The sequence below is a fragment of the Pocillopora damicornis genome, chromosome 10 (genome assembly GCF_964200805.1).
Source record: "Pocillopora damicornis chromosome 10, jaPocDami1.2, whole genome shotgun sequence".
NCBI classification, from domain to species: Eukaryota; Metazoa; Cnidaria; class Anthozoa; order Scleractinia; family Pocilloporidae; genus Pocillopora; species Pocillopora damicornis.
In genome coordinates, this window is record NC_142679.1 from 4,807,675 (window position 1) to 4,834,069 (window position 26,395).

Here is a 26,395-nt window from a genome sequence, read left to right on the forward strand (position 1 = left end):
AAAGTAGTGTCATTTCATTTAACTTTGCCACCTAGACTTTCATCAAGTCTTATCCAATAGAATATCGGATCTTCTCGTTATTGTTCCCTGTGTGATGGTCTGAACCACTTGCGACTTTCGCTAGGGTTCATCTCGCCTCACTTAAGAACCAGGCTTTGCTGGTTCGAAGAATGGATAGCAGCATCCGCTAAAAAAGTCCCCTTCCGGTGGATAGCGCAGTACGACTTGTTACCCTAGCCGCTGGATACCGTCATTCGCCTGTTACATAACTTGGCCTCGAGGGTCTATCGGCGACAAACCTACAGTTGCCTGTTTCGCACGTGCAGTTAATAAAACGAAGCGCGAGTTATCACGCCGTTAACTATTTCGCTGCATTTTACTAACTGGACACCTGGAATAGGCTACCTTCTGATGAATTACAGCTAGTCTCATACCCAGACCTTTCAAGGCCAAGCGGTTGTCACATATACACGGTAGGACCTAAGTTGATAAAACTTCAAATAAAAGATATAAACTTCATCATTAGCAGTCTAAAAATACACATCAGGAGAGAAAGAAGACGTTTAAGGGGCAGGAAATATTGAAATATGACCTCTGTTTTTAATGTGCTGTGTTCTGTCCGTATCGAGACTAAGCTTCATTCTGACAGCTTCACGAACCGAATAATCAAAGGTGAAAGACGTTTTATTTCTTCAACATAATATATTACAAAATATAAGTATAATTCTGATTGTTTAAAACAGAGTCATTTGTACAATCTTCACATCCTATCATAAAAAATAAGATTCGCGTTCCAAAATATTATTTTCTCAAGACTTTGAGAAGTATGATTCAATAGTGCATTAAAATCGTAGATGAATGAAAACGCCAATAAATACGTGAAAACTAAATAAAATAATATGTACAAGTAATTACTGTGTTCTCGATCAAGTTAATTTAGACAATTAAATATCTTATTTCCCTCCCTGTAAAAGCATGATCTAGCTATTGTGTCATGTTCAACAATCATCAATAGTGTTCATACTATTTCTCTACCATGATACAGTTCCAATTTTAATTTCAGTACATTGAGGATGGTTTCTCCCATTTTGTGAAGAGGCTAGAATTAGGCCAAATCTAAATTTTTGTTGTTACTTGACTACAACTAATTAAAAGTAATTTATAATTAAACGGCAAACCTGAGATTCGCATCTTTGATTGCCCAGGTTTTGGTTACCCGCGTTTTCCCGCGCTTCTAGCAGTTTGCTAGTTAAACTTTGAATTTTGATCGGCTCCTTTTGCTTATTTCTTTGTTCTGATTGGTTGTTGTGATAACTTAGGTAGTGGTTTACGACACTCACTTCAAAATCACTATGTTTTAAGATTTTACAGTCTTAAAAGACCTTCTCGTGTAGTTGTTACATTGCTCACTGTCGGCTGACGAGTACCAAAGAAAAAATTCTCTTTAGCAAAGAGATCTCGTTTAGTTAAACATTTAATCTTAACTTTCGATAATAAATGAGGTCAATCTTCTGAGAACATCGCGCGCTCTACGACAAGAACTATCAAGTGGCATGAATAAGGAATACTGAGTGGTCGAGTGCTTTACAGAGTAAAAAAACTCTAGCAAAACAAACATGCCAACAAACACAACATAATAAAAGAAACAAGCAAAAACAAAACTTCCTCCGATACACAAACTCAAAAAAAGAACCTAAGTTTGATCTGACATTATCCTTTCATTTAGTTCATTTTCCAAACGATTCCCCATGAGAAATTGAAAAATTAAAAATAAATAAATATCTTTCTTCTTGAATTATCAGTCCAGATCAGAACGGTATCTAATATAGATTACAATACAAACGGAACTAAATAGCAAAATTTGACATAGCACTATACGTTAATCCCTTAACTCCCATCAGTGACCAAGATAGAATTTCTCCTTACAATATCAATACAATGTCAAGCAAACAAATAACGAGAATAGAGAATAACATCAATAAGGAGATCAATAATTGATACAATACCAAATTCTCCGAACTAAGATCATAAGAATTGTTTGGCAGACAGTAAGGAGAATTATCCAAGAGATCTGGGGAGTGAAAGAATTAACAGATCTAAGGTAAATCTAAAATGTAAGGAGTCTCTCTCGTGAGGTTCCCTTTACAATACAAGAGGATGGCTCAAATTCTTGGAGCTTTATACGGACAAACAGACCACTGTGGGGAATCTCAACACCTGTTGGACTTCGCAGTCGGATGTAGTGAAGTCCTAAAAAAAATATGTAGCAAATAAATTAATCACAAGCTATTTGGTTTGTCCGAAAATTGCTACGATTTTTGGGGGAGGTGAGTAGGATGCGGCAGTTTTTCTAAAAAAATGGAGAGAAGTTTTAACGAACTAGACCTTTGAGCTACCTACAACTGTACTATATAGCCAGCACACAAAGCGTCTTCTTCCTTAAAAGGACATTTGATGCAAGTTAAAAGACGTCTCTCTACAGGTCAGTTGTAGGATCAGAACTTCATGACCTTTTGAATAGTTTGTGACGATTACAAGTACAAGACTAGTTGGAATTGGTAATTTGGTTCAGGAGATTTTCAGATAGCCTATCGAAAGCCATAGCATGGAGTTCAAGATTGTGTGAAAGAACTCTATAAACTGCATAGGATGGTAAATTAGTTTGACTTGTCCTTAAAAGTGATACAGTAATGGTTGGAATGAAACCTCATTGTGATCATTCCCTCAGAACTTCAACTTGCCTGGTCTAAGACTGTCCAAAGAAAGTACATTTTGAAAAATAATTCTGCTTTTGTTTCTGTTCAGCAGATGGACTTTGAAGTAAACCAGACACTGAAAGGTACAGACAAAATTTAAGTATGTTAAAGACACAGCAGTGATTTTTTTCACAGTTTTAGTTGGTATCAATGATTAATTCATTTCTCAACACTTACCAATTCCGGCATGATTATTTTAAAGAGACGCTTGGCATTTTCAAACTGGGGATTCAGCTTGTCCATAGTTGGCTAATGAAGAAATAAAGAAATGCGTCGTCACCAGTTAAGAAAAGAGGACTACGCCCATTAATGACAGCAGGAACACCAAACATTGTACAACACATGAGAACAGTGCCACCACTATATATGGACAACCAAAAACTACATCAAATTGGCCTTATAGTGTCGCTATTTGTACTGTTGACATGCAATCCGCTCATCACTTCTTTTACAATTTTTTGTGTGGTAAATTTCAAAGCTAACCTCTGTGCTGAGCGATGCACAATCTTGTGGGACACCAACTATCTCAATATCAACACGAATTGGAAGATAAGAGTCCTGATCCAAGTGCAAATATTGCCCTGATAACACCTAAAAAAAAACAGTTTAATTTCAAAATTTCTTATTGATATAATGTTTACAGTTAAGGAAAGCACAATATCAAATGCCTAACCAACAAAAGTGAATATAAAGTAAAGCTTATTCAAGTACAGGTATCCAATTGATTTTCCATTTTGGTTTGACTGTTATCAAAAATGTTTTATGCTTTTAAAACACCATCATGTAGACCCTAAGGTTTTTTCTTTGTAACTCCTGTGAGAGAACTTGATTCTGCCAACCTGAGAGCAAGACCCTTGGCCAACACAACGTTTCCACATGCGCAGACATTTGACCATTGTGTAAGTCCAATCAGCACCTTGACTGGGTGCCACACCCATGACAGGCAACCCTATAACCAAGAGGTCCCACGGAATAGGACCAGGCACCCAACACAGAAATTTAAGAGGAGAAAAACCCAGAAAGGCTGGAAAGTGAGAGGGAGAATAAGACAAACCAACACAGCAAGGGATGGCCCCATGGCCTGCAAACTTTTTTGAAGAATTTTATTCCCCTTCCCTTTAAATTAATTCAATCAACAGAATGGCAAACCTCAATGGTGAAGTAACATGATTTTCCATTCTTGGGACTTTCCTTAATCATTGGGTGATAATTTGACTTCTCTGCAAAAAATTAACAGTCAATTGACATCAGTTTCACAAGGGCAGGGGCATGTGGGTGTTAAAGGTTAATTCGAGATAAAACAGGAACAAGTGTTCCACAGTTATTGTTGCCACCATGAGATAATAAAGACAACAGTGTTCACCAGTACAAATTCCTTACCTCTGTTTCTCAAAGAATCAGGTTTTAAAATATAACCACATCCTCCATTCTTCCTGAACTTTCCTTGGTTTAGATGCATGCTAAAATCTGCAAAATAACACCAATGATCAATAGGGAATCAATACTTAAAAAAAAACCCTAATTTCCTCTCTGACACCTGAAGGAACATGAAATAATCAAGACAAAGAATGAAGATCATCAGATCAAAGATGGAAACCGAATTAAATCCCTTTAAAAACTCCTTCTTTTTTGTCTTTTGTGAATTAACTGTAAATGAAAATTTACTGGCTGAGATAGATTATAGGATAATGATCAGAATAACTATTTCATAAGAGGTGTTCTTGAAAATGAAAAGATTTTCCACAGCATATTTACTAAATGATCTTGTATAGTATCTCAAACTTTATGACAACAAGTAAAATGATCAAAAACTGATGAGGGCTTCTGAGAGACAGAAAAAGGTATAAGGCAAGTAGAGATATGTGAGTTGAGGTTATGATAATTTTAAGTTTGAGATATTTGTGGTTAAATATAATAAGACTGTAGAGTTTCTTTCGCAATTTGTTCTTTATAACACACCTGGTTTTTGAAAATTAATTGCCACCATTTGAATACCAGCATTCCACATGGTCTGGGGATTATAGTTTGATGAGTCCACTCTTGAACCTTTGGGATATGTCCTGACAATGTGCTTGTTAGCCAAATACAAAATATCTAAAGAACACAAAATAAGCATTAGATCTTCATGAAACTACACATTGCAGTACTCAGCATCTGTCTGAAATTACATGGAACAGTCATGTGAGAGTGTGCAAATGTGTATACAAAATGTGTATGCAATATATATATATGTCATATTATTTTGTAAGAGATCTTGAATTTATGGGATGTAATAAGTTCTAGGGTTCCACTTCTATGAAAAGAACTCAGAATTTATTTCAGTCTCTATATTTTTATGTGACCCTCCATCTTTCCTCAAAGAATTTCAGCTTTCAAAACCACCATCATCATAAAAAATCCAATTTCTCCATTCAGAAGTTCTAAGAAAAAAAGCTATGTCCCCTGTTAATTTTGAGACTAGTTAGAGGGCTAATTATAAGTAAGACAGGAAAAGTTACAGAAGAGACATGTCTTATGTATTTTAAAGAATACAAAAAAATTCCAAAAAGGATCAACATGTAACTTCTCATGACCACATTGATCCATTAATTACCGGTAACAAACTGACAACAAGAAAAAACAAACTTAAAGATATCAGCTGGGTGATGTTTTCCTGATGTAACACCAAATTCTCTTGACTAATTTACAAGGAGATGTATAGCAACAAGATGGGAGAATTAAAATTCAGATCACACCTCTTGGATGCCCTGTAATGGCATCTTGTGCTGCTCCATCATTAAATGAGTACATCTCACAGCAGTCACCAGAGACTTCACTCCTCTTGTAAGGAACTGCACGCATATACACAATCAGTTTTCCCATGGCATCTTCTAATGGGACCTAGAAAACCACAGTGATGGTGAAATAAGAGATCAGTATGGTATCACAAACACAAGTAAATTGAATGCCCCCCCTCCCCCCCCCATCCCACAGCAACATAAAGCACAGCATTTTTTCTAGAAACTGTCAAGTTTGCTTGCAATACATTGAGATATCATTATGATCTCTGTATGTTCCTCTCCCTAATTATCATAATGGAATATGAATTTTTAGAGGCCTTACTATATGATACTGCTCTTCACTTGTTGAGCTCTGAAATGAAATATGGAACATGGTAAATGTAAAATGCTGGTCATGGAACCAATTTAACTTTGATTTAACATAAGTTCTTTAATTCTTTTACATGCCATTAGATGCCCTCTGGCTCAATTATGTCATGTTTCGGTGCCAGATTCTGTTGTTATTCCACTTGACCAACTGGTGGTCCTATTTACTCAAAGCTGGGAGAAGAAAGCTTTTCTTAAAATAAGACCACAGTACGTCCTCAGCTGGAATGTTGACAAGTCAACCCAGTGGACATGTCGTATGCAGAATGCAAATAGTTGTGAAAGGAAAGCCAGTTAAAAATTTGTCAGGCTTTTATATGGGATTTAAACTCATGGCCATATAGCTGAGCTATCAAGCCAGCTATGTAATGCCAAGAATATTTAAATCAAGATGGTTTTTAAACTTAATTGGTTCCACTCCTGACTGTGATTGAATTTGTCCCATGCTATGTTCATTTTGAAACCAAAAAATTAGTAAACCCCATTACCTTGTCATCTGTCAATGTGGTTGTTGTTGAAGATCTCAATCTAGTACCGAGTGACTGTGATGAAGGTGTTCTTGCCAACATTGCTTCAGACTGTTGACAGAATTCAGAGCAATGAACTGAAAACATTCTTTAGCAGTGAAATATTGGCCTAGGTTCAAAAGTGTCCTGTACTAGAAGGGGTACTAAAATAAAAAGTTAACTTTGCTTCAAAAATCAAATTTGCATTTTATCATAACTCTAGTTTAAGTGCATGAAAGACCTGACAAGCCAGCATAACAAAACCCTATTCTGAGTAAATAAAGAGGTTACAAGGTTTGCCAAGGGCAATCTATTATACAGATACACTGTAATTATCAAATAAAAATAAAACTAGTGATGTTTGGTACCTGACTTGAAACTAGCACTCTGCTGGTCTTCTTTACCCTTGGAGTAAGACCCTATTTGAGATTAAGTCAACCTTTAACATCTAACTCGAAGAACAGAATACAAATAGTACTTTCTCCAGAGAAATGGCTATGAATGATTACTAGTGATATTCACTTTCTATGCAACTGACATGAAAAAGTGTCCTTATCAATAAAATCTCAACAAAATATATATGAATAAAGTGTAAACCTAGTCCTATATGAATTTATATGAAGTACACACTAAACAATATACACAGTCAATCTTGAACATAGGAGAGTCTGTGTGGAACGTAATGCGGTAGTCACCAAGTAGCCATGACTAAGTAATACTATGTAGTACAGTACTATGTAAATCAGTATCAGGAATCTTATGAAGGTCTTACTTGAATACAGTAAGTCAAACCCACTGCAGTCATTCCAGTGCCATCTCAGAGAATTTGATATTCAGCCAGTATTAAACATGTGCTGTGTGACGACTACAGTTAACACCTTTTCGCACTACCTGTAACTGCACTACCTTTACATAACCTTGGAGTCCAAATACTTACGGAGATTATAGGAGTAATGGCAGTTGATATCTTGTGCTGAAGGATGAAAAACAAAAATGAAAGGAATATTTAATATCATAGCCCATTCATAACTCACACAGGAACAAAGAAAACCTTGACAACATCAAATAAAGTACTTGTTTGAATCATGATTTCACCTTTTTCTTGACTTTAATCTTGCCTTTCAGCAAAATTTTTCTCTTGAGCTGGTTTGGTGAAGGAAGAGTATTAATACTCATCTCATCACAGAGGTTATTTGTTGCCAGCATATCACCAAGCTCAGAAACAAAAATGTCAGCCATGATCGCCTACAGATTGATAAAAAAAATGAGACCAAATGTATTTTTAAATTCTAGAGGAGCATTGATCATAGCATTGGAATGTCATTCCTTGAACCTACTTGTTGTTGCTCACAGCAGTGATTCTCTAGGGACAAAATCAAAGGAAAATCTGTTGTCTCAAAGGCATACTCCTGTAAAAAGACACAGTACAATGAAGTTAAACTTCACACCATAACATCATATGTAAATGCATATCCTCTTTATTGTTTTCAAAACATTTTCAAAGTTACTGTTTAGGAGAAAGGAGTAAGTTTCTAAAGAAACTGTGGTGCTGTGTTGGTGGGAGAGCATAGCAGGTAATTTAGTGTTAACAACTGAGTTGAAAATGTAAATTAGCCATCGTAAAGGGTAAAAAAGCGGACATTTCAAGCGTTAGCCCTTCATCAGAGTGATTGACAAAGGGCTAACGCTCAAAATGTCAGCTTTTTTACTGTTAAGGAGAGTTCATTTGTCAAGCAAGAGTTTGTTATGTTGGAGATCATTTCTTTTCCTCTCATGACCTGGAAGTTAAATTCAGGGATGATATTGTAGGGCAAAATTAGTTGCTAGTCACTCTTACGGGTTTAAGAGTTAAAATAAGGTTTGCAGTATGCATGTTTTCACTAACATTTATAAAATAATATGCATTAGTTCCATTTTGCTGATAATCAGAGCATGTACTTCTTGTTGCTTACTCTGCTGGCATTGTGCAAAGACGCATTTTACACCACTATTAAACAAGCTCAGTTAAACATTAAAAATGGTTTATTTTGTGTTGTATGTTTTTAGTAAAGTTTCAAAAAGTATGATTTTCAAACACAATCACTTTACAGTATTATAATTACACACCAAATATATGACACAAATATTTCATGAACATATTCTCAACAAGAGTTGCACAATTTTAAATATGCCCCGTGGAAAAAACAGTGCAAGTTGATCCAGTTCACCCACTAACAGTATTCCATCAATGCATCAAACAGAAGCAAGACATCTTCAAACCAGAATGATGCAAAGCTTTATTATCAGGCCTTTTTCTGACAACAGACTTTCAAAACATAGTTAAATTTTTCTTTAAACCACATTCTCTTGAGTGCAATCTTTGTCCCTTCCTCAGCAAAAGATCCTAAACTTATTTCTCCAACAGTAACCAGTGTGTATTAGAATTAAGTGGTTAAGTTATATCATACATTTATCAAATCCCTCTGCTGAAATAAAAAACAAGGCATCATTCCTACCTTAATAACTTGCACCACATCTCTGAACCTGACTTTAGATGTGAGTGTAAGTCCATGTGTTATCACAGGCTCGTCTGAAATCCAAAGACAGTTTCTTTTCTCATTTTACAGCAGAGTAATATTGATTTTAAAAAATTAAGTATGTATTAGATAGTGAAGAAAACAGTGACATGTACCCTTAGGCTATAACACGTCCATTTCATAATATTATATAATCCTCAATTTTGAATTTTTATTCCAAAACAATATTGTCTTGTAACCTTGAATGATGTAGGAGCAGGTAAGCAAATCATCATTCCTTGCCCATTCACAAGTACTGCTAATAGGTTATGGTGCAGCTAAATTGTGGAACATTGAGTATTTGAAACCACAAATTGCTACCACTGACAGTTTAAATATTAATTATCTCATTGCTGAGTTTGAAATTTGATTTGAATTGGGATGTCTAACATCTCACAGAAATCAGATAGGAAATACCTATCTGCCTTTTAAAATAGATATCACATGATTGTCTTGTTGTGTTTAGCATCTAAACAAATATATACGGTTGCCTTCAGATATTTTTTATTGAGCCCTCTCATTACATCAACAAGTAAATTACATTTCACCTACCTGGGCCATCCCAACAGTCAAGTTCAAGACAGCGACAGCCCTGTAATAGAGCTCTTACATAAGCCTCAAGACTGGATTTGCCTTTCAGTTGTCGTCCAGTGAGATAGGTGTTGTGAGATGAGTTAATAAAATAATCAGACAGAGGCTGATCCATGTCCTGTATTAAAAAAAAAAAAAAAAAGAAACAAATCCTGATGACTGTTTAACAACCAAGATCATTCTATTCATCACAAAACAACAGTTCAAGTTCAAATATTAACTTTAAGTTTGAATTTTGCGAGGCCCCTTCTACTTAATTTATGATGCAACATTGTTTTTCTTTGTGCAAACCTTCCTCAGCAATATTGAAAAGAGAGGAAGGTCAATAAATAGCTAACTTTACATATATATTTAAATCTCCCCCACAAACAAGAACATAATTCTTAGCACAGAGGGGGCCCCATGCTTAAGTTTAACCAAAAAACTTTTTCGAGGGTGATTCACGCACAACTGAAATTCAAACACACATTCATGTCAAAATCCATTCTGACAATTCTGCCTGATTCAATTTCTATTGGATAAATCAAATCACCCCTCACTTGGTGGACAGTTTTCTCTTCTGGATTGACAGCAGAGTTGTCTTCACTTCTGAGATAACTGAAATAAAATAACACAACTCTCTTAATAGTTGCTACTAGTTTAATTTTGTTAACACATGATAAGGCTGCAGTTATATTCAAAATTCTCTTCTTTCCAGAGTTGTAAAGCCCATTTAATTTTATCTATAAATGTGAGCCTCAAAGATATATCACCCTTAGCTCAAAGATTTAGCTCAAATTATGCAGACAAAATTGAAACCTAATCTTGCCTCCTCAGTCGTTTGTCAATTTGTGTCATTAGTGACAGTTTATATTTTGCATAACTTTAAAAAGTGGTTAAACCCTTGGGAAATTAAAATTATCATCCAAGTTTATTTTAGCACAGAGAAGTATCCCATTACAAGAAACATATTCAGCAAAAAGTGTACTAAGTTCAAAGATACTTTTTTTTTTAAGTAGAAGGTTATAGATCTTAATGATTATACTGTCCTCCAATAATAGTTAAATAATAGTTTGTACAAGTACCTGAACAGTGATTTCTTGATAGAACTTTATTTACCTTAAAAATCCATGATATGACAGAAGAGATTTACTCAATCTGAAGAAATCTGGATTGTCTCCTGCACATCTCTGCTTGAATATCATGTGAAATTTGTCATGAGCTGACATCAGCCTCGCACAAGCAGCTAGACTTAGTGTTTCCTGTTTATAAAAAAAATCACATTTAATGGATCTCCTACATCATGACTGTCACTGTTACTGACAACTTCACCATCAACAACATGTATAACATATCAAATAATATCATCAACATTCTTGATAACTTATAATCTGTGTATTTACCAAAAACTCAACACGGGTGTCAACACAGATGTCAAGTGTAATAATTCTCCATTACTTACCTCTTGCTCTCTGCTAAGAAATTCTGCAAACTCAGCTGGTGTCATACCAAGGTCAGGGTATTCCTTTGCATACTTACAAAACATCTCATACAACTGGTAAAAAAAGGTTAAAAAAGTTATTACAGATTGACATTGACATAATGATATTAAATTGTCCATAACTTTAATTGCAATCAATATCTCTTCCATAATGCACATGTTATGAGTTTCCAAAATATAGTAAATTAAAGCAATTTGTACTATTTCTACGAGATAGATACTATTGAAGATGTACAATTTTTCACCAAGGGTGGTCATGAGAGCCTCTAAGTAATTAAACAAGGATCTTAAGACCACAGTAAGTCTTGGACTGTTCTATTTAACAGTCAGTGTGAAAATTACAAGCTTTCTAGCATGGGACTCTTAATTTAACTTCAAATCACCATTCCCTGTAGTCAATAGTTCATGACTGCCCTTAGCTACTGGTATTAAGTACAAAAATGTACATGAATTTTGAGAGAGAGAGCATACAAAAAAAAAATGAAATCATTTGGCAAAAACCTTTAAGATGAGCTTAATCATCACTCCATGGCCTTGAATAATAGCAATGACTACTCTCATAATGTTTTAGCAATGAATACATAAACTTTAAAGAAACACCTCTGAACATAAAGTAACTAGCCTTGTAACAATACTAACCTTTGATTGTTTATTTAGAGAGTTGAACAGCATTACAAAGGAGTTCCACAACAGATTCTCATTATGCTGAGCCATTCCACACTGAGCCTCAAGTACATCCTAAAAACCCAACAAGACAAAAACAAAAAATCAAAGGATATCCAGATGTTTCAGAAACTGGAGTCTTGCAGAACTTGTTTTCCTACCTTAACATAATTTCTCATCAGTTTCCGTTTAGCTCCACTGCATTGTTGAGCAAAAGACAAAGCTTGGTCCACGGAAATTCCCTTGCTGTGTCGTGATGACATTACTGACCAGTGCCTTTTTAACCAGCTTCGTATATTGAATCAAAGAAAAAACTTACAATAGAAAGACAAATACCAGTTAACCAAAAAATGGAAAGGGCCTGAGGCATAGCTACCCTATGTAAAATTTGTGTGCAAGTATTTTTAAAATTCATTGCTAAAAATAAGAAACTGATATTTTTGGAGAATCATTTCAAGACATGGAAGGAAAATAATCTTTAATATACATCACTTTAAATGAAAAACAACAAAATAAAAATATCTCAAAATGAGGACCACAAAGCCCAGTGAACTGACCCAAAAGAAAAAAGAAAAAAATGAAAAAGAGGAAAGGGAAAAAGCAGCGATAATATAGTAAAATGCTTATTACCTAAATTAGGGTGGGGTAGTATAGATAGACCAAAAAATATTTGGCTTTCAATCACGACATACGACCTCAAGCCAAAAATTTTGGCTTCTTCCCTCCAACTCAATACAAATGTAGGTACAGAGTATTACACTGGAAACTAAACAAACTGCCAAGAATTGAGCCTAAAAGATAGGTTGGAGCCTATTATAAAAGGATACAGGACAATTGGATCTACACCATCAAATTTGTGCCTGTTTACTCTTTGATCTCTGCTGTAAATAACCTCTCTCATCTGAAAGAAGTTTAAATTCAGCATTATAAAAGGCCACAACTCTGCATCAAAGCTAAACTTGAGGTATTAAAAAGAAATATTAAATGGTAGAAAGAGAATAGCACAAATTATTATCAGGAACATTCTCCCTCTCTGAATAAAAAATTGTTTGAACTATTGAAAAAAGATAACAATACAGATAACATGTCATAGCTACTGTATAAACTCTCACAAGAAGCTGCAAGTTTTATAACAGAAAGGTAGTTTCTTATAGGAGGTTGAGGGTAACAAGATCATTTTTTCAAAAACAACAAACAGCAATCAAAATATGCAACAATTTGAAATAAAAAACTACAAGATCACAAAGTGGATGTGCTGACAGCAACCCAACTAAGTTCCTTTCACAAATTCTCCCATCTGTTTGTTATACATTTCATATAATGTTAGTTCCGAGATCTAGGCATTGATTCAAATACTATTCCCCACTGTACAGTAGGCGATACATTTCTTTTTTCTCACCACCTGTCTGCTTGATAGTGTATTGATGTTGGACAGTGAAATTGTTTCTTGGTCACTCAAGGGTTAAGGATCACACATTTAATAATAAAGTACTCACTGCACTTGTCCACTTCTCATAAGCCTTTTCTGAGTCACAAATAAGATCCAAGGAACATAACTGACTCCATTCCCCTATAAAAAGAAAACATGCTGCTGAACTGACCAAGAATAAATTTGTGAAAATGCCAATACAAACAACTGTAGGGCAAAATTGTGTATAAATTATATAGTTACTGACTATCTTAGCCAACAATTATCTTCCACCACAGCACCAGTGTCCATTAATAGCTATGGTTTTCTGTTGTGTACCTTAATTTTCATTTTAATTAAGTGTGACCTTCAGAGTATACTTCTGATCTAAACAGCGTCAAGGAGTCTTTGTATCAATGTTAAGTCCCATCATATGGTTGAATCGAGGTCTAGTATGTATTTTGAAGTTCTCTCCTAAACTGAGTTCATCCACATTTTTAAAATGAGTTTTTTTCACCTGCAATATTCTCTACAGATAAAAAAATTAATACCTTGTTGTTTCTCAAACATGAGTGAGAAAGACTGCTCCTCAACTTCATTGTAAGGAAACTTGATAAAGTTTTTGGTTTGTTGGCCACAGCGTACCTCAATAACCCTGTCTAAACACACTGATGAAACAAAACAAAATACATCATCCATATAAAGCATTAAGCACAGAAAAAGTTTGGTTGACCCCTAAACCCTATAAGTGACTGACTTCTAATTTCTCCTCACACCAGTCCCTTGAATCAAATGTAAAGGTTATAACAGGGCGTGAAATTAATTATTTTTTCTGATAGCCACTTGGCTCCTAAATTCTTCAAAGTGGTAGCCAATTCAAAAAAAGTTGGTCACCATTTTCAAAGACAAACAAAATCTTTCTTTACGCTGTCAGCATTCTAGAGAGACCCTCCAGAATTGAGTTAAGGAAAAGATCCTTAACGTGCTACAAAGTGGACACTAGGATGGATGATATACAACTTTCAGGCTCATCTAAATCCAAGATGGCGTCTAGTTATCAATCGAGATGCATGTGCTACGTTTTGGAAACAAACTTAACGAGGAAGTTTGCCGCGGATTTATCTTTGCAAATCTTTTTAATTCCCTATATCTCTTGGTAAGGTTATGATGAAACGTTCTAGTCGCCAATTTGGCGACTAACTTTCAGGATTTGGTCGCCAAAGTGAAAAATTTAGTCGCATTGGCGCCTGTATTAGGCGCAATTTCACGCCCTGTATAAGAATAACAGAAATTATCACCAATTAAAACAGCTCTGATGGTCAAACAAATTCTCCTTGTCAGTACAATATGAAATATAGAAAGATCAGTAAGGAGAATGTGAATACTAATGAAGGGGTATGAGAGGGTTGATTAACCTCAATCAAACAGGAAAATACATAGAAATACAATTAAGATGCAAACTCACAAGTGTTGGTAAATGAAAAGCTATGACCTTTTCCCCTTTTCTTCCACATGATATGCTGTAAAATAGAATATGACAGATAAAAATAATTCTACGACCTACAAGTAAAACAATTTTTGCTCATATACTCAGTTAATAAATATAATTTTATCTCCTAAGCTCAAAATATCTTCCCTCTTACCAAGTTGTCTTTGTCAAGCTTAAATACTCTTTCATGTGGAATTGACCTCCCAATACGTGCATACTTTATCATTGGAAACTCCTGATGAAGCTCACTGGCAGCTGGACAATAATTTAAAAAATGCATGTTAGGATTGAGTAACCATATATGATGTCAATGGATGGATCTATAAAGTCGATAAACATGATATCTTGTCTTTATGATGAATTTATTTATAATGTACAGTATTTATCAATTAATCACCAAAGGAGGTGAAGAATGGTGGATATTTACTTTCACTGATGTTTCACGGTTTAATAAATATCCACAACTTTCACCAACATTGAGGTGAATACTTGTGTTATGCAAAAACAAACAAACAAACAAACAAGGAGTTTACTCTGATGATATATCAAAAATGGTCAGAAATTAAACTCTTGATGCATGGTTTTGTCTCTTTGTCTATTCAGCTGATAATCACTTCCAAACTAGGCAATCAGTACATGCAAAGAGTTCTAGTCACCTGTGTGGTATGTCCTAAATTGAGATATGAAGCACTGATTCTAAGATAAAAAATAACCTAAACAACTAAAAACGAATCATATTATGATATTATGAGGTCTAATGATATAAGTCACTGTATGCCGGTCTATGTTATCATCAGCAAACACAAAACCAAATTATTCACCTGAAATCAAAACTCCATCACCAACAGGGGAAAACAAAGAAGGATAGAGCATCTAAAAAAAAAAAATCAAGAAATATGTATCAGCAATTATAAATATTGATTCAAATGACTTTTTGACGACTTTCTATCATTATCACCACATAAATTTTAGAGATTATATGCTCTCCTTATAGAATGTAAAAGCATGCAGATTTTTTGCTGCTTGATATTAACCCTAGAATGTAGCATGCAGATGGAGTAACTGGTAACTAAAGGTAAATTTTTGAGCTAAAATAGAGTTGTATTGTGTGATCAGTTAAGGTTTCTTATCAGTTAAGGTTTCTTATATTGGATACAAAGCATCCTGTACCCAGTAGTTCAAAGGGTGGATAACACTATCAACTGGATAAACCTCCATCCCATGGATAATGCAATACCTTTTATGAACACTTATCCACTGGACAGTGATTTATGCGTTGAATAGTGTTATCTGCCCTTGGAACAACTGGACCCTGGGCATGAAGTAATATAGTTTTCCTAAGAATTACACATTGCTGTTTAGCCCTAAATCAAAGGTGTTTCACTTGGTATGGAAATATAAATTCATTTAATGCAATTGGCTTGCTGGCTTATGAAATACTGCAGACAAACCACTCGTTCACATATTTTTACAGTTATTCAGATGACAATGTATTTGGGTTGCAATACAACTATCAGACATAATGGTCTTTATATGGAGTGCATGTACTTTAATAAACTTCACTTCAGCACTAATCAGTACAGACAGACATCCAGGTACCTTCATCTTTGGTGCAGCATTCAAAGAACATTGTAAGCTATCTATTTCATCTTCCTTATGCAAAGATGAGTTTGCATCAGAATCTAAACACCACTGCTGAATTCCTAAATATAAATAATATCAAATTGCCATAACATTAAAATGTAAAGCTATGTGTCACTTTCATCAGTATAACTCTATGATTCGCAATTTAATACATAACATTTTTATGATGACATGATTGCCTTCTCTCTCGTGAAGGTAGCTCCTTTGGTTCATCAGGGAAAGAAATGAACAAAAGGGAAAATGACAAAATTGACAAAGGAAACCTGGGTTTGTAAAAGGTAAGATGGCTTGGTTACAAATACATCTCAACTCCCTGATAGGCCACTTCACAGTTGTGTACTTAGTTGCCAAGCCTTTGATTTGGAGTAAGGCTGAAGGTGACCTTGTTGTGATAGAGACCAGTATGTAGTTGGCATGATAACAAAGTGGATTACATTAGAAAAGCAGCAACATTTGTATCATAATAAGGTTAACTCTAGCCTCACTCCCATTCAAAGGCTTGGCAACCAAGAACGCAACTGTAAAATGGACTACTGTCTTTCCAACTCAGACTTGTCCAATATAATAAGCAAACTAGAAAATCAGATATAAACAATATCCATACAACATCAAGTCTTGATTTCATTTTTTTCCCCTAAAATCTAGGATGCAAATTATCGTCAAAATCAAAATGTTGATCAACAAAATAGAACCTGACATTTTTTCTTCCAAAAAACTGGGTGGGTTACATGATGGGAAATGCAACATTTCACTAGCAAGGCCAAATGAAATCTGCTATATTTTTAAGTATTGTTTTACCATTCTCAATGGCCTCTATCCATTCTTGACATTCTTTTATTCCAGATGCTTGTAAAATCAGTGGATGTTTAAAGGGGCCAGTGATCTTTAAGGAGTTGTTAATTTCTCGCAGCTTCTCCACAGCATCTATGGCAGCCAATGGAAGACTTCCCTTGAGTTTTTCCTAATAAGAAAGGATCATCATTTGATTATCAATATTCAGGAGTTGTTTAAAGCATTGTCCCCTAAGAGTGATTAGCATCTAATTTCTCCCTACAAGATCAATCAAAAATCACACTTTACGGTCACAAGGATAAAGGAAATGATCACCAAGACAAGTTCTTGATTGTCACACAAATTATCTTTTTCAGCAACTTGGGAAATGTATTAAGAACAGTATGGAGAATATGCATACTTATGTTAGTATGTCAAATTCACCCTCTTCCAAAGTTAATATAATTTTGCAGAATTGGCTTTAATCTATCTCTCCCAACTCCCTGAATTTCGTTTTCTCCCTATTATAATTATTATTTTTAACTATAAAATGATCTGATCTTTATCAAGATCATTTCCGAACAAGATCAAGCACTTATTTGAGTTGATTATATCTGGAGAGCTTCGTATTCTTTACGTTTTACTCAAGTTATTGTGCAACGCAAGTGGAAATTTTGCAAGATTTGCATAGAGCGGCATACATCATCACACATACAATTTCTTAATAAAAGAAAACAAGAATGAAAAAAAAAACCGGAATGTTTTTGCGACTAAAACTTTGTTCTTGAACAGAATGGCTTTATGCGTAAATCTTTCCGAAAATCCATGAAAATGCACGAGAACGTTTATGAAGTTTAGCTTATACAATACATTATGTCATGTGTTGTTCTTTTACCCTGTCATGGTTTCTGAAATGATCCAGGGAGCTCTTGGTTAGGACAAAGTATCTGCTTCGAGATGAAGTTCTCCCTGGGTGATGAGAAATCTTCCACAAATATCCACTCTTCACAACTGCAGTTGATTCTTGGGAGAACGTAGTTCTGCTTCTCTGCCGCTCCAAACTCCTTGTGGCTCTACCCTCTAAATAATTCATTGTGCAGGCTCGAGATTACATCGCATTGTACGACATCGTTCAATCTTCTCCACAGACAATAAAAATTACTTTTGGAGCCTAAATTTCCCCAAAGGCGTTTTGAAAGCTTTCCATTGCTTTCATGTCGGTCAGATTGTTATTTAAACTTTGCAGACCTATGACAAGTGAGCAGCTTCGTCGTTTTGCCCGCCAAAAAGACAAGTGTCTGACTAAGCTTAAATCATTTATAAACAGGAAGGATCAATTAGAGAGACACTTGATAAGTCCCTAAGGAAATTGGAAGAATTAAAAGTCAAAGACACTACACAAAAGCACGCAAATACCCAGACAATAAGAAGCGACATAGCATTTTCCTACCAGGGTAGGGTAATGTCAAGGTATTAGAATTGAGTAGATCGTGAATCCTGCCTATTTTAATTCAAAGTTTGGATTAAATTGAATTTTTTCTCATCCTTTAACTTCTATAATGCAAAAAAAAAAACCCACAAGAAAGGGCAAAATTTTCTAAACTCCAAAACTATTTTTTCGGAAACTACCTCCTACCCTACCCTACTTAAAAAGTAAATAATCATGAAGGCCATGGCTGCTCTTTCACTCAGACGCGGTCGCAAAGCTTAAGGGGACGCCATGTTGTTTGACTGCACTAACAGCACTTGACCATCCTTTCATTTAACACATTACTTGTCGTATTTTCACTAGTGCAAGATGGGGAGGCGGTCTATTTCAACAACAAAGAGTGGGAAGTTTATGAACCCCACTGATCAAGCGAGTAAGATGGCTGAAAATATTCTTCCATCTCCACTCAATTTCTGTCACTGAGTTTTCCAGCTTTCATTGTACTAATGGATTTTGTTATTTTTCAAAGGGAAAGAAGCAAGGAAAAGAGAGTTGAAGAAGGTATGTGTGATGGATATCATAGCCTGTGATGCTGGTGATTGAGAATATTTAAATATTTATTGGATGACAGATTTCGAGAGGTTTAGCCTGCTGCAGCTATGAAAGTTACGAATTAGACTACTCATTTTCAAGTCATTAAATTCCATAAGGATTATACTTACCTGAGTTTGTTGTATCTTCCTCTCAAAAAAGTTGTAGGTGTTTGAACAAAATGTGAAAAATGGGCTTTTTTTTTCTTTTTTCGAATAACCATTTTCTTCTTAGAAAATCTTGATTGTTTGACTTTTGTTTCCATAATTATTTCAATATAGATGGATAAAAAATCAATACTTTTTGTAAGCTGATCTACATGTATGCTTTTACCTGTATTTCATGAATTAACAATACACATGTGTGGATTGTTAAAGACCTATGCAGCATATACACAGGTGCATGTTTCACTTCTATGCCAAAGATATGCGATAAAATTTCTGCACAGCCCCAAACTTCATTATGCATTCAGTTCTTGACTAGATAAAACAATGCCAAAAACAATACATTTCCATTGGGAAAACAGATTTGAATTACACTAGTATGGGGCTGTGCGGAAATTTTACCAGATATGCTAAATGTTTTAAATGTTCTCAACAAAATTTTGAAAATCCATGCTTAAGTACTTTTGCTTTGTTCAAGCTTGGTACTTATGTTTTTATGTCCTCTCTGCAGCACCCAGAAGTTCAAATAGATTTTAAATATCTTTTAGCACTATAGCAGCCATTAAACACTGGATACCAAGCCTCCAAATTCTAAAACTTAAAACAGGAAGCAATTCATATATTTGTTTATTTTCATACACTAGAATAAGAAGCAGAGGAAGATGGTACGGGAAGCTGTGTTAAAATCCAAGGACCCTCAAAGGATATTAGAGGAAATTGAGAAAATTGAAACCATGGGTAATGTAACACTTTTGCACCTGGTTCTTTGCAGAACTAATTTAAAGTAATAAATTGATAGAATTTTACAGCGCACATCAAGAGATAATGGTCTTGAAAAGCCCTATGAGTTTACAAATTATCATCACTTTTAACCCTTTAACTCTCAAGATCTAATTGTTAATTCTCCCCTCTAGTTGCTACACATTTCCTTGTAAATATGTTATGAGAATTTGGTGTTACATCAATGTAACAACTTCTGTCTGATAGGTTTGAGTATTCTCATCACCTGTTTGCTGAATAGTGCACAGATATTATAGGGAGAAGTTACATGGTAATCTTTTTTGGGGATTAAAGGGTTAAAAGTGTACACTGTATGTCAAAAGTTCCACTGTCTAATACTTTATTAGACAGGTAATTACCAATCGGTGAAAATGTTTTCAAAAAGCCCCTGAAAGAGTTCACATGGTCCGTACCACACATTTCAATTCTAAAACAGCTCTTGGACCAGAGAGGGTTTTGTTCTTGATCAAGTTCAAAGCCACATTGTTTTCTAGGGTTTGTGGTACTTGAATGGGGATGTGAAGGTTGTTGAAAATTTTAGCTTCCTTATATTTGGTGTCCTGATTCTTGGACATGAAACCTTTTTGTTTTCATTAAAACTAACACAATACATATACACCAGTACAAAAAAAACCTTGTGGGCATTCTTCTTTTTTAACAGTTTATGTATAATAATTTCTTTAAAATATTTTTATGACCTAAATAAAATGTATATAGTCACTGTTAAATTAGACATCAGTATTTGTGTTTCAGTTCATTTGCTCATCTTCATCTTTATCTTTCTTTCTTCACATAGAAAGTCAGTATTAATTTTTAACATTTTCTAAATCATTAGAAATTGATGCTGGGCCAGTCCCACTTCCCAATGACAAGGCACTTAAAGAGAAGAAAAGAAAGCTGAAGGAAACACTTGACAGAATGTTGAAACTATATGTGAGTCTTTCTGAAATTTGTTTTTCTGATTGTTGTTGACCATAATTTTTTACATTCTTATGATGTTATTGTATCTGTTTCCTGAAACATCTTATTTGTTATTAATGAAACTTTTGGTAGGAGAAAGATGATCCATCTCACTCTGGACAAATGAGGCAGTAAGTAAAAACAAACAAAAAATGGTCAGTTAATCTGTGACTATGGCAATTGTTGTTTTATCTGTGGGAAAAGAATAGGTTCCTTGTTGCCCTAAGTCTGTTCAGTTATAATATTACTGTAAGCGATGAATGATGAAAAATGTAAAATGTGCATCAGGCAGTTGACAGACAACTTGAACTCACTTTCTTTAATGAGAGTGGGCTACTTTTGCTTCAATTCAGTGATTCAGTGATACAATCATTGAACATTCCCACCAGTCAACTAGGGAAGCAAAAATGTTAGTGTTACTCAGGTCAGGTCATTAAGGCCAGGTTAGGCCACTTAATGCAGCAGAAGTTGTTCAGCCACCTCTAATGACTCTTTAAGATGTCCTGAGATTTTTTCCAATTATATGCTGCCCTCTATGATGTGGGAAAGAAAATCTTATGAAACTGCATCTAAGATCTTATGGAATTAATGAAACTCAAACTTGTCTTGCAGATTGATCGCTGATAGTGAGAGGAAGCGTTTACAGGCTCAAATGTCTGCTCATGGTAATGTGGATAACTTTTTCATCCTGATTTATAGACTGTAATTTATATTTGATACCAGGAACTTTTAAGAGGGCTTCTTTGCCTGCCAGAGTAGATCACATTTTATAAATTTTTGCTGCTACCTTGACATGTTTATACCGATACTTGTATGTTAGTTCAGGCTGTCAAGTTTCTTGATCTTGTTTTAGCTGCAAACAGGCTCATCAGTATCTCTGTGACAGAGATTTTTTTTTTGAGATCTTTGGCTTTTAAAATTGTCCTTCAGAAAAAAATGAACTAAGCACAAATGAAGGGTTTTCAAGCTAAGCTGACAGTTGGTGCATTTCACCATCTACTCTGATAAATGTGCCAGCTATTCTGAATGCTTGTGGCTCAAATTTTCAGTTTGGAAGTATTACATTGTGCTGCCTATTTTGTATCACAGTCCCCATGCTCCTAATCTTTTTGACAAACAGCAAACTGCTATTTTTGCACATGCTGATTCAGCCTCCTTGTTTGACAAACTTTACAATTTTGATCTTCCTACCAAACACAGATCTAACCTGTGATCTTGCTTCAGACCTCCTTTCAGCATTTCACACAAGAAATTAAGAAAAGAAATCTTGAAATGCTCTGAAGCACATTTAAAGAAAACCAGTGGTAATTGTAAGATAGACATGACACTTGTACTGCAAACATATCCATCATTTTAGCAAAATGGCCCCTAATTGATTCTCTGTGATGGTTTATCTCTGCCGTAAGATCTTTATTGAGAACAGATACATGTATTTGCCAGAAAAAAAACATCATTTATTATCTTTTTCAGAAATACGACAAAAAGCTCTAGCAGAGGTAGGTGTGGGTACAATGTACAATTAAATAGAGAATTTAAACTGACAGTGCAATTAGAAAACTGGCAGATTTAACAGGAACAAAAGGAGGTCAGTTCAACCCTGACTTGAAAGAGTGCTTATCAACCAACTTTCTGTCAAGTGTGTATTTTTGTCCTGTGGGTTAGGAGAAGACTACATTTTCATCAGGTCTTCCTTAATTTTCTGAATTAATCCATTACAAAAACACTAGAGGAGGGTGATTAAAAAAAAATCAGGGAAAAGGATAATGAAGGATATAAACTTGAGCTAAAAACCACAGAGGATTTTTTTGTAGAAGAAACATGTAGAGAAAGACACTATAATTGTATGGCATGTCTTAAACTCAGGTTTGTGTACCTGGGAAAAAAGTGTATTGAAAAGCTCCAAGATTTTTCTTCACATTTTCCTTGATGTGACACATGCACATGTACTCTGTTATCTTCCAGGAAGCAAGAATGCCTCCTGACATCCCTCTGCCACCAAACATCCCTCTTCCCCATGCAGGTATCATACTCTCTGTAAAGGAGGATTCTGAGTTTTTTAAATAAGATTGTAGTTAAGATAAAATAGAAATTTTTTTGTCACTCATGTTATGTCCACACTGTTGTGTAGTGTGTATCCATATCACTCCGTCTTTATTGTTCTCTGTAGCACTGATTAACTCTTAACTTGTTCATAACTGTTAGGAATGTTAATGCCAAGTGATATCCCTCTTCCTGGACCCTTACCTGGACAACTGTGAGTAGCTGATCATTGTGCAATTTTATACCGTGTACATGTGTCCATTGAAAATTGATTTTGTGATCTGCCATGAAGAAGTTTTCTTGTAGTACAGAGGTCAAACAGGGTTTTATAACCAAAGCTCAGAAAAAAGAGGTCTTTGCAAACTCTATTTAATACTTATAACAAGTGTAAGCTAATCCTTGGCTAACTCCCCAGAAGTTACAATTACCCAGTACCCACAGTACAATTACTGGCAAACAAATCTTTGCAGCTGTGAATCACATGCTAAAAAGATTTTAGTGAGTTTTTTAGATTCTCTACCAATAAAACACTCTTGTTTCCTTACATACTTTAGGCCCCTTCCTCCAGGTTTGATCCCCCCAGGTCCTCCTCCCGGGCCTCCACCAAAACGCCCCTCAGGAATGATCCCACCTGGTCCCCCACCAGGACCCCCACCAGGTATACCACCAATGAGTGCTCCCCCACCCCTCCCCCCTGGAATAGCACCTGAGGACATGGAAAGTGGTCAGTATGATGATGATGATGACAGTGAAGGGAGCACCAGTGAATCAGGAGGTGAAGAAGAGGAGTATGATCCTGCAGTTCCACTTGGAAGATTGGAGGGAGATGCTGGAGATGGCCAACCACTTGGAGACAGACGAAACAGCAGAGATGATGGCATGGATGACAGTGAAGGAGATAAAGGTTTTTGACAATATTTTGATCAAGCAAAGGCTAAACTCAGAGTTCCAATCACTGTAATTGATTTTTACTGGTTTCGTTTAATTAAAATTAACGGTTTGAAAAAAGAGACCATAAAATGTTTGTAAAGATTTAAGTATGTACAGGTGCAGCCATAATGCAAGGTTTTCTTATGAAATGCTTTTTTTTTTTCAGCCAGCTAGGTTCACCATATTTTGTTGGAGTTATAAGTTCTACAGTGGCTCTGCTAAAAATCATTAAATATGTTTTAAGCAAAAGTGGAGTTTTATGGTTTTGCTGTTTGCAGAAATGGGAGAGCGCCAAAGAACTGTGAGGTTTGCAGATGAAGTTGAAAATAGTGGGGGTGAGAGCCAGTCCTCAAAAAGCGCTGGTACCACTTCAATACAAGACTTTCTTCTTAAAATGGCAGGCCAACCCCTCCCTGATAAACCAGTGAGTAGTTTTAATTTAAGTACTCTGCCATTACTTGGAACACTCCTTATGAAATGTTCTGTTTCTGACTGCTTGTAGGCTTACCTTTTTCAGATCATATCGTCTCCCATGTACTTATTCCATTCTTGATGTGATTTATTTTTTCTAGCGTTGCAATTGTTGGTTCTTGTTTGGAAACCATTGTGTTAAACACAAACACAAAAAGGCAAAAACTCTGCTGCAAAAAGTTATCCCTTTTAAGGGAATTTTTTGTCCTCAAGGCTCATTTTTGTACTGAGAGGTTTTGTGTAAAAATATCTGTGATCTTGCACCTTGAAGAGATGCAAAATTTTGCCTAAATTTTATGCCCTTACACAACAGGAAGCGGGCAACGAAGGAGATCAATCCAGAAAAACCATGGCACAAACAGGTCAACCCCAACCTCCAGGGCCACCACCTGGCCCACCTCCTGGACAGCTTCCCCTACCTGGAAGTCAGCAGCCTGGAGGTCTACCCATTCAGCCAAACTTTCAGATCAGAGCCCCACCCCCAAGAATGTTTCCTCCTGGCCCACCACCTGGCAGACCCCCAGGCCCTCCTCCAGGGATGCCTGGCATGGTCCCTCCTGGTCCACCCCCAGGGTTACCACCTAATATAATGGCACATGCTATGGCACGAGGGCCCAGGCCTCTAATGCAACAGCCAATGCCATTGCCACCTGTGAGACCTGGCATGCCAAGACCCCCTGGCCCTCCTCCTGGTATGATGCCCCCTCCCCCACATGGAGCAGTTTTATCTGCACCCCCAACTTTTATAAGCAAACCTCCTATGGCCAACCCAGCTGGAGAAGTTGGAAAAGGTACATTATATTTTTAACATAGGTTGGAATAAATCTATTGTTCTTACGGCCTTTTTTCAACATTATTACATGGAATCAGTTTTAGAGGTGACTCTGACAAGAAAGTGAATGTTGCGTTCAAGATTCTAGAAGATATTTTGAATAAGCCATTCGGTCTTGAGACTAATTGATACTGTTTAAATATGAAGTCGATGGTATGGGACGATAGTGTGTCGCCATTCCAGTGAAAGCTTAAATGTCTAATTTCATGTAATGTTCCTGCAGGTCATCATGTAATTGCCATGAAGCCATTGTAATTTACAGCATGTTCAGAAGTGGATGATACTCTGACTCTCGTGATGCTTCTCAGCGATATTTAAATTTAGTATTGTTTGTTTTGCCCAGCAAAAACGAGTGACTGCTAATGTTCATTTTTAGTCATGGAAGAATTAAAACTCTATCTTACAGTCCCGCTTTTTTAAAAAACAGGTGCAACGATCAGCAAAGAAGCAACAGCAACGATCAGTGCTAAACCGCAACTGAGGAACACTCAGGCAGAACTAACAAAACTTGTACCCACTGCTCTACGAGTCAAACGAGAACAACCGAAGAGTAAAGCAAAACTTCGGCCCCCTGGAGCCGTCCCAGAGACTGTTGAGAGTATACCGCAACAAGTTTCACAACCAAAGGTTGCCGAAACTGGCACTAAAGACGATGCGTACGCGCTTTTTATGAAAGAAATGCAAGGACTTTTGTAAATGTATTGAGAGGTTTTAAATTTGTGTGCCATCGATGTAGCCTTTCGTAAAGGGTCGTGCTCTGTTCAAAGTATGTGCATGCACGCGAAGGGTGTATTTTTTGTTTGTTTGGTTTTTTTTTAACCGCCGATTTAGTAAAGAGTACCAGATGCAAGATTATTTATGGAATATGTTTTCGCTCTTCTCACCATTTTCAAATTAAGCTTTTTGTTATTTGCTAAGTAACCAGTGCCATACTCCAAAACTTTACGGTATGCATTGGAACTGCACTGGAACCCTCGGGATTGGGGAAAGTGCTCCCTTTGATACAGGTCTCCCCCCCAATAAAGAGCCAAAGATACGTAGTCGAAGGGGGGGGGGGGAATGAATTTTGTATCCCGTCAAATAGGGCTGTTCTGTGAGAAAGGTTCCATTGTGCTGTTGTTGTGCAATCACTACTGTTCGCATTATTTCTTTGGATATTCCAGCGTTGTAAAGCCACAAAGTTTTACAT

At 35.9% G+C, this 26,395-nt stretch overlaps 2 protein-coding genes across 2 annotated transcripts; one reads left to right on the plus strand and one right to left on the minus strand.

The window, feature by feature from the left end:
- Nucleotides 1-666: 666 nt before the first annotated feature.
- On the minus strand, nucleotides 667-18,446 carry LOC113669269 (1-phosphatidylinositol 4,5-bisphosphate phosphodiesterase zeta-1). Its single transcript, XM_027185270.2, has 30 exons — nucleotides 17,905-18,446; nucleotides 17,037-17,199; nucleotides 16,194-16,297; nucleotides 15,416-15,467; nucleotides 14,749-14,849; nucleotides 14,571-14,625; nucleotides 13,657-13,773; nucleotides 13,194-13,267; nucleotides 12,525-12,598; nucleotides 11,859-11,985; nucleotides 11,674-11,772; nucleotides 10,996-11,088; nucleotides 10,653-10,795; nucleotides 10,094-10,151; nucleotides 9,516-9,672; nucleotides 8,904-8,977; nucleotides 7,746-7,817; nucleotides 7,504-7,653; nucleotides 7,346-7,381; nucleotides 6,777-6,827; nucleotides 6,391-6,480; nucleotides 5,859-5,888; nucleotides 5,492-5,636; nucleotides 4,716-4,850; nucleotides 4,137-4,223; nucleotides 3,906-3,976; nucleotides 3,240-3,347; nucleotides 2,934-3,005; nucleotides 2,742-2,832; nucleotides 667-2,250 (listed from the first exon to the last, which is right to left on the minus strand). The coding sequence occupies exons 1-30, from the start codon at nucleotides 18,100-18,102 to the stop codon at nucleotides 2,108-2,110; spliced, it is 2,970 nt and encodes a 989-aa protein (XP_027041071.2). The 5' UTR covers nucleotides 18,103-18,446; the 3' UTR covers nucleotides 667-2,107.
- Nucleotides 18,447-18,697: 251 nt separating this feature from the next.
- On the plus strand, nucleotides 18,698-26,058 carry LOC113669282 (uncharacterized). The gene is made up of 13 exons (XM_089183988.1): nucleotides 18,698-18,871; nucleotides 18,968-18,999; nucleotides 19,838-19,931; nucleotides 20,809-20,906; nucleotides 21,027-21,064; nucleotides 21,546-21,598; nucleotides 22,404-22,429; nucleotides 22,896-22,953; nucleotides 23,136-23,187; nucleotides 23,528-23,877; nucleotides 24,182-24,327; nucleotides 24,688-25,165; nucleotides 25,634-26,058. Exons 1-13 carry the CDS (start codon nucleotides 18,808-18,810, stop codon nucleotides 25,900-25,902), a joined length of 1,758 nt encoding a protein of 585 aa, XP_089040114.1. The 5' UTR covers nucleotides 18,698-18,807; the 3' UTR covers nucleotides 25,903-26,058.
- Nucleotides 26,059-26,395: the final 337 nt, after the last annotated feature.

Excerpts from the sequence above, each read along its gene's own strand:
- LOC113669269 (XM_027185270.2), bottom strand. The coding sequence starts at position 18,102 with ATGAATTATTTAGAGGGTAGAGCCACAAGGAGTTTGGAGCGGCAGAGA. Across the intron at positions 14,850-15,415 it reads TGATGGAGTTTTGATTTCAG|CTGCCAGTGAGCTTCATCAG; the intron begins GTGAATAATTTG and ends ATTATTGTCCAG. Across the intron at positions 9,673-10,093 it reads AAGAGAAAACTGTCCACCAA|GACATGGATCAGCCTCTGTC; the intron begins GTGAGGGGTGAT and ends TTTTTAATACAG.
- LOC113669282 (XM_089183988.1), top strand. The coding sequence starts at position 18,808 with ATGGGGAGGCGGTCTATTTCAACAACAAAGAGTGGGAAGTTTATGAAC. Across the intron at positions 18,872-18,967 it reads GAACCCCACTGATCAAGCGA|GGAAAGAAGCAAGGAAAAGA; the intron begins GTAAGATGGCTG and ends TATTTTTCAAAG. Across the intron at positions 19,932-20,808 it reads TGAGAAAATTGAAACCATGG|AAATTGATGCTGGGCCAGTC; the intron begins GTAATGTAACAC and ends CTAAATCATTAG.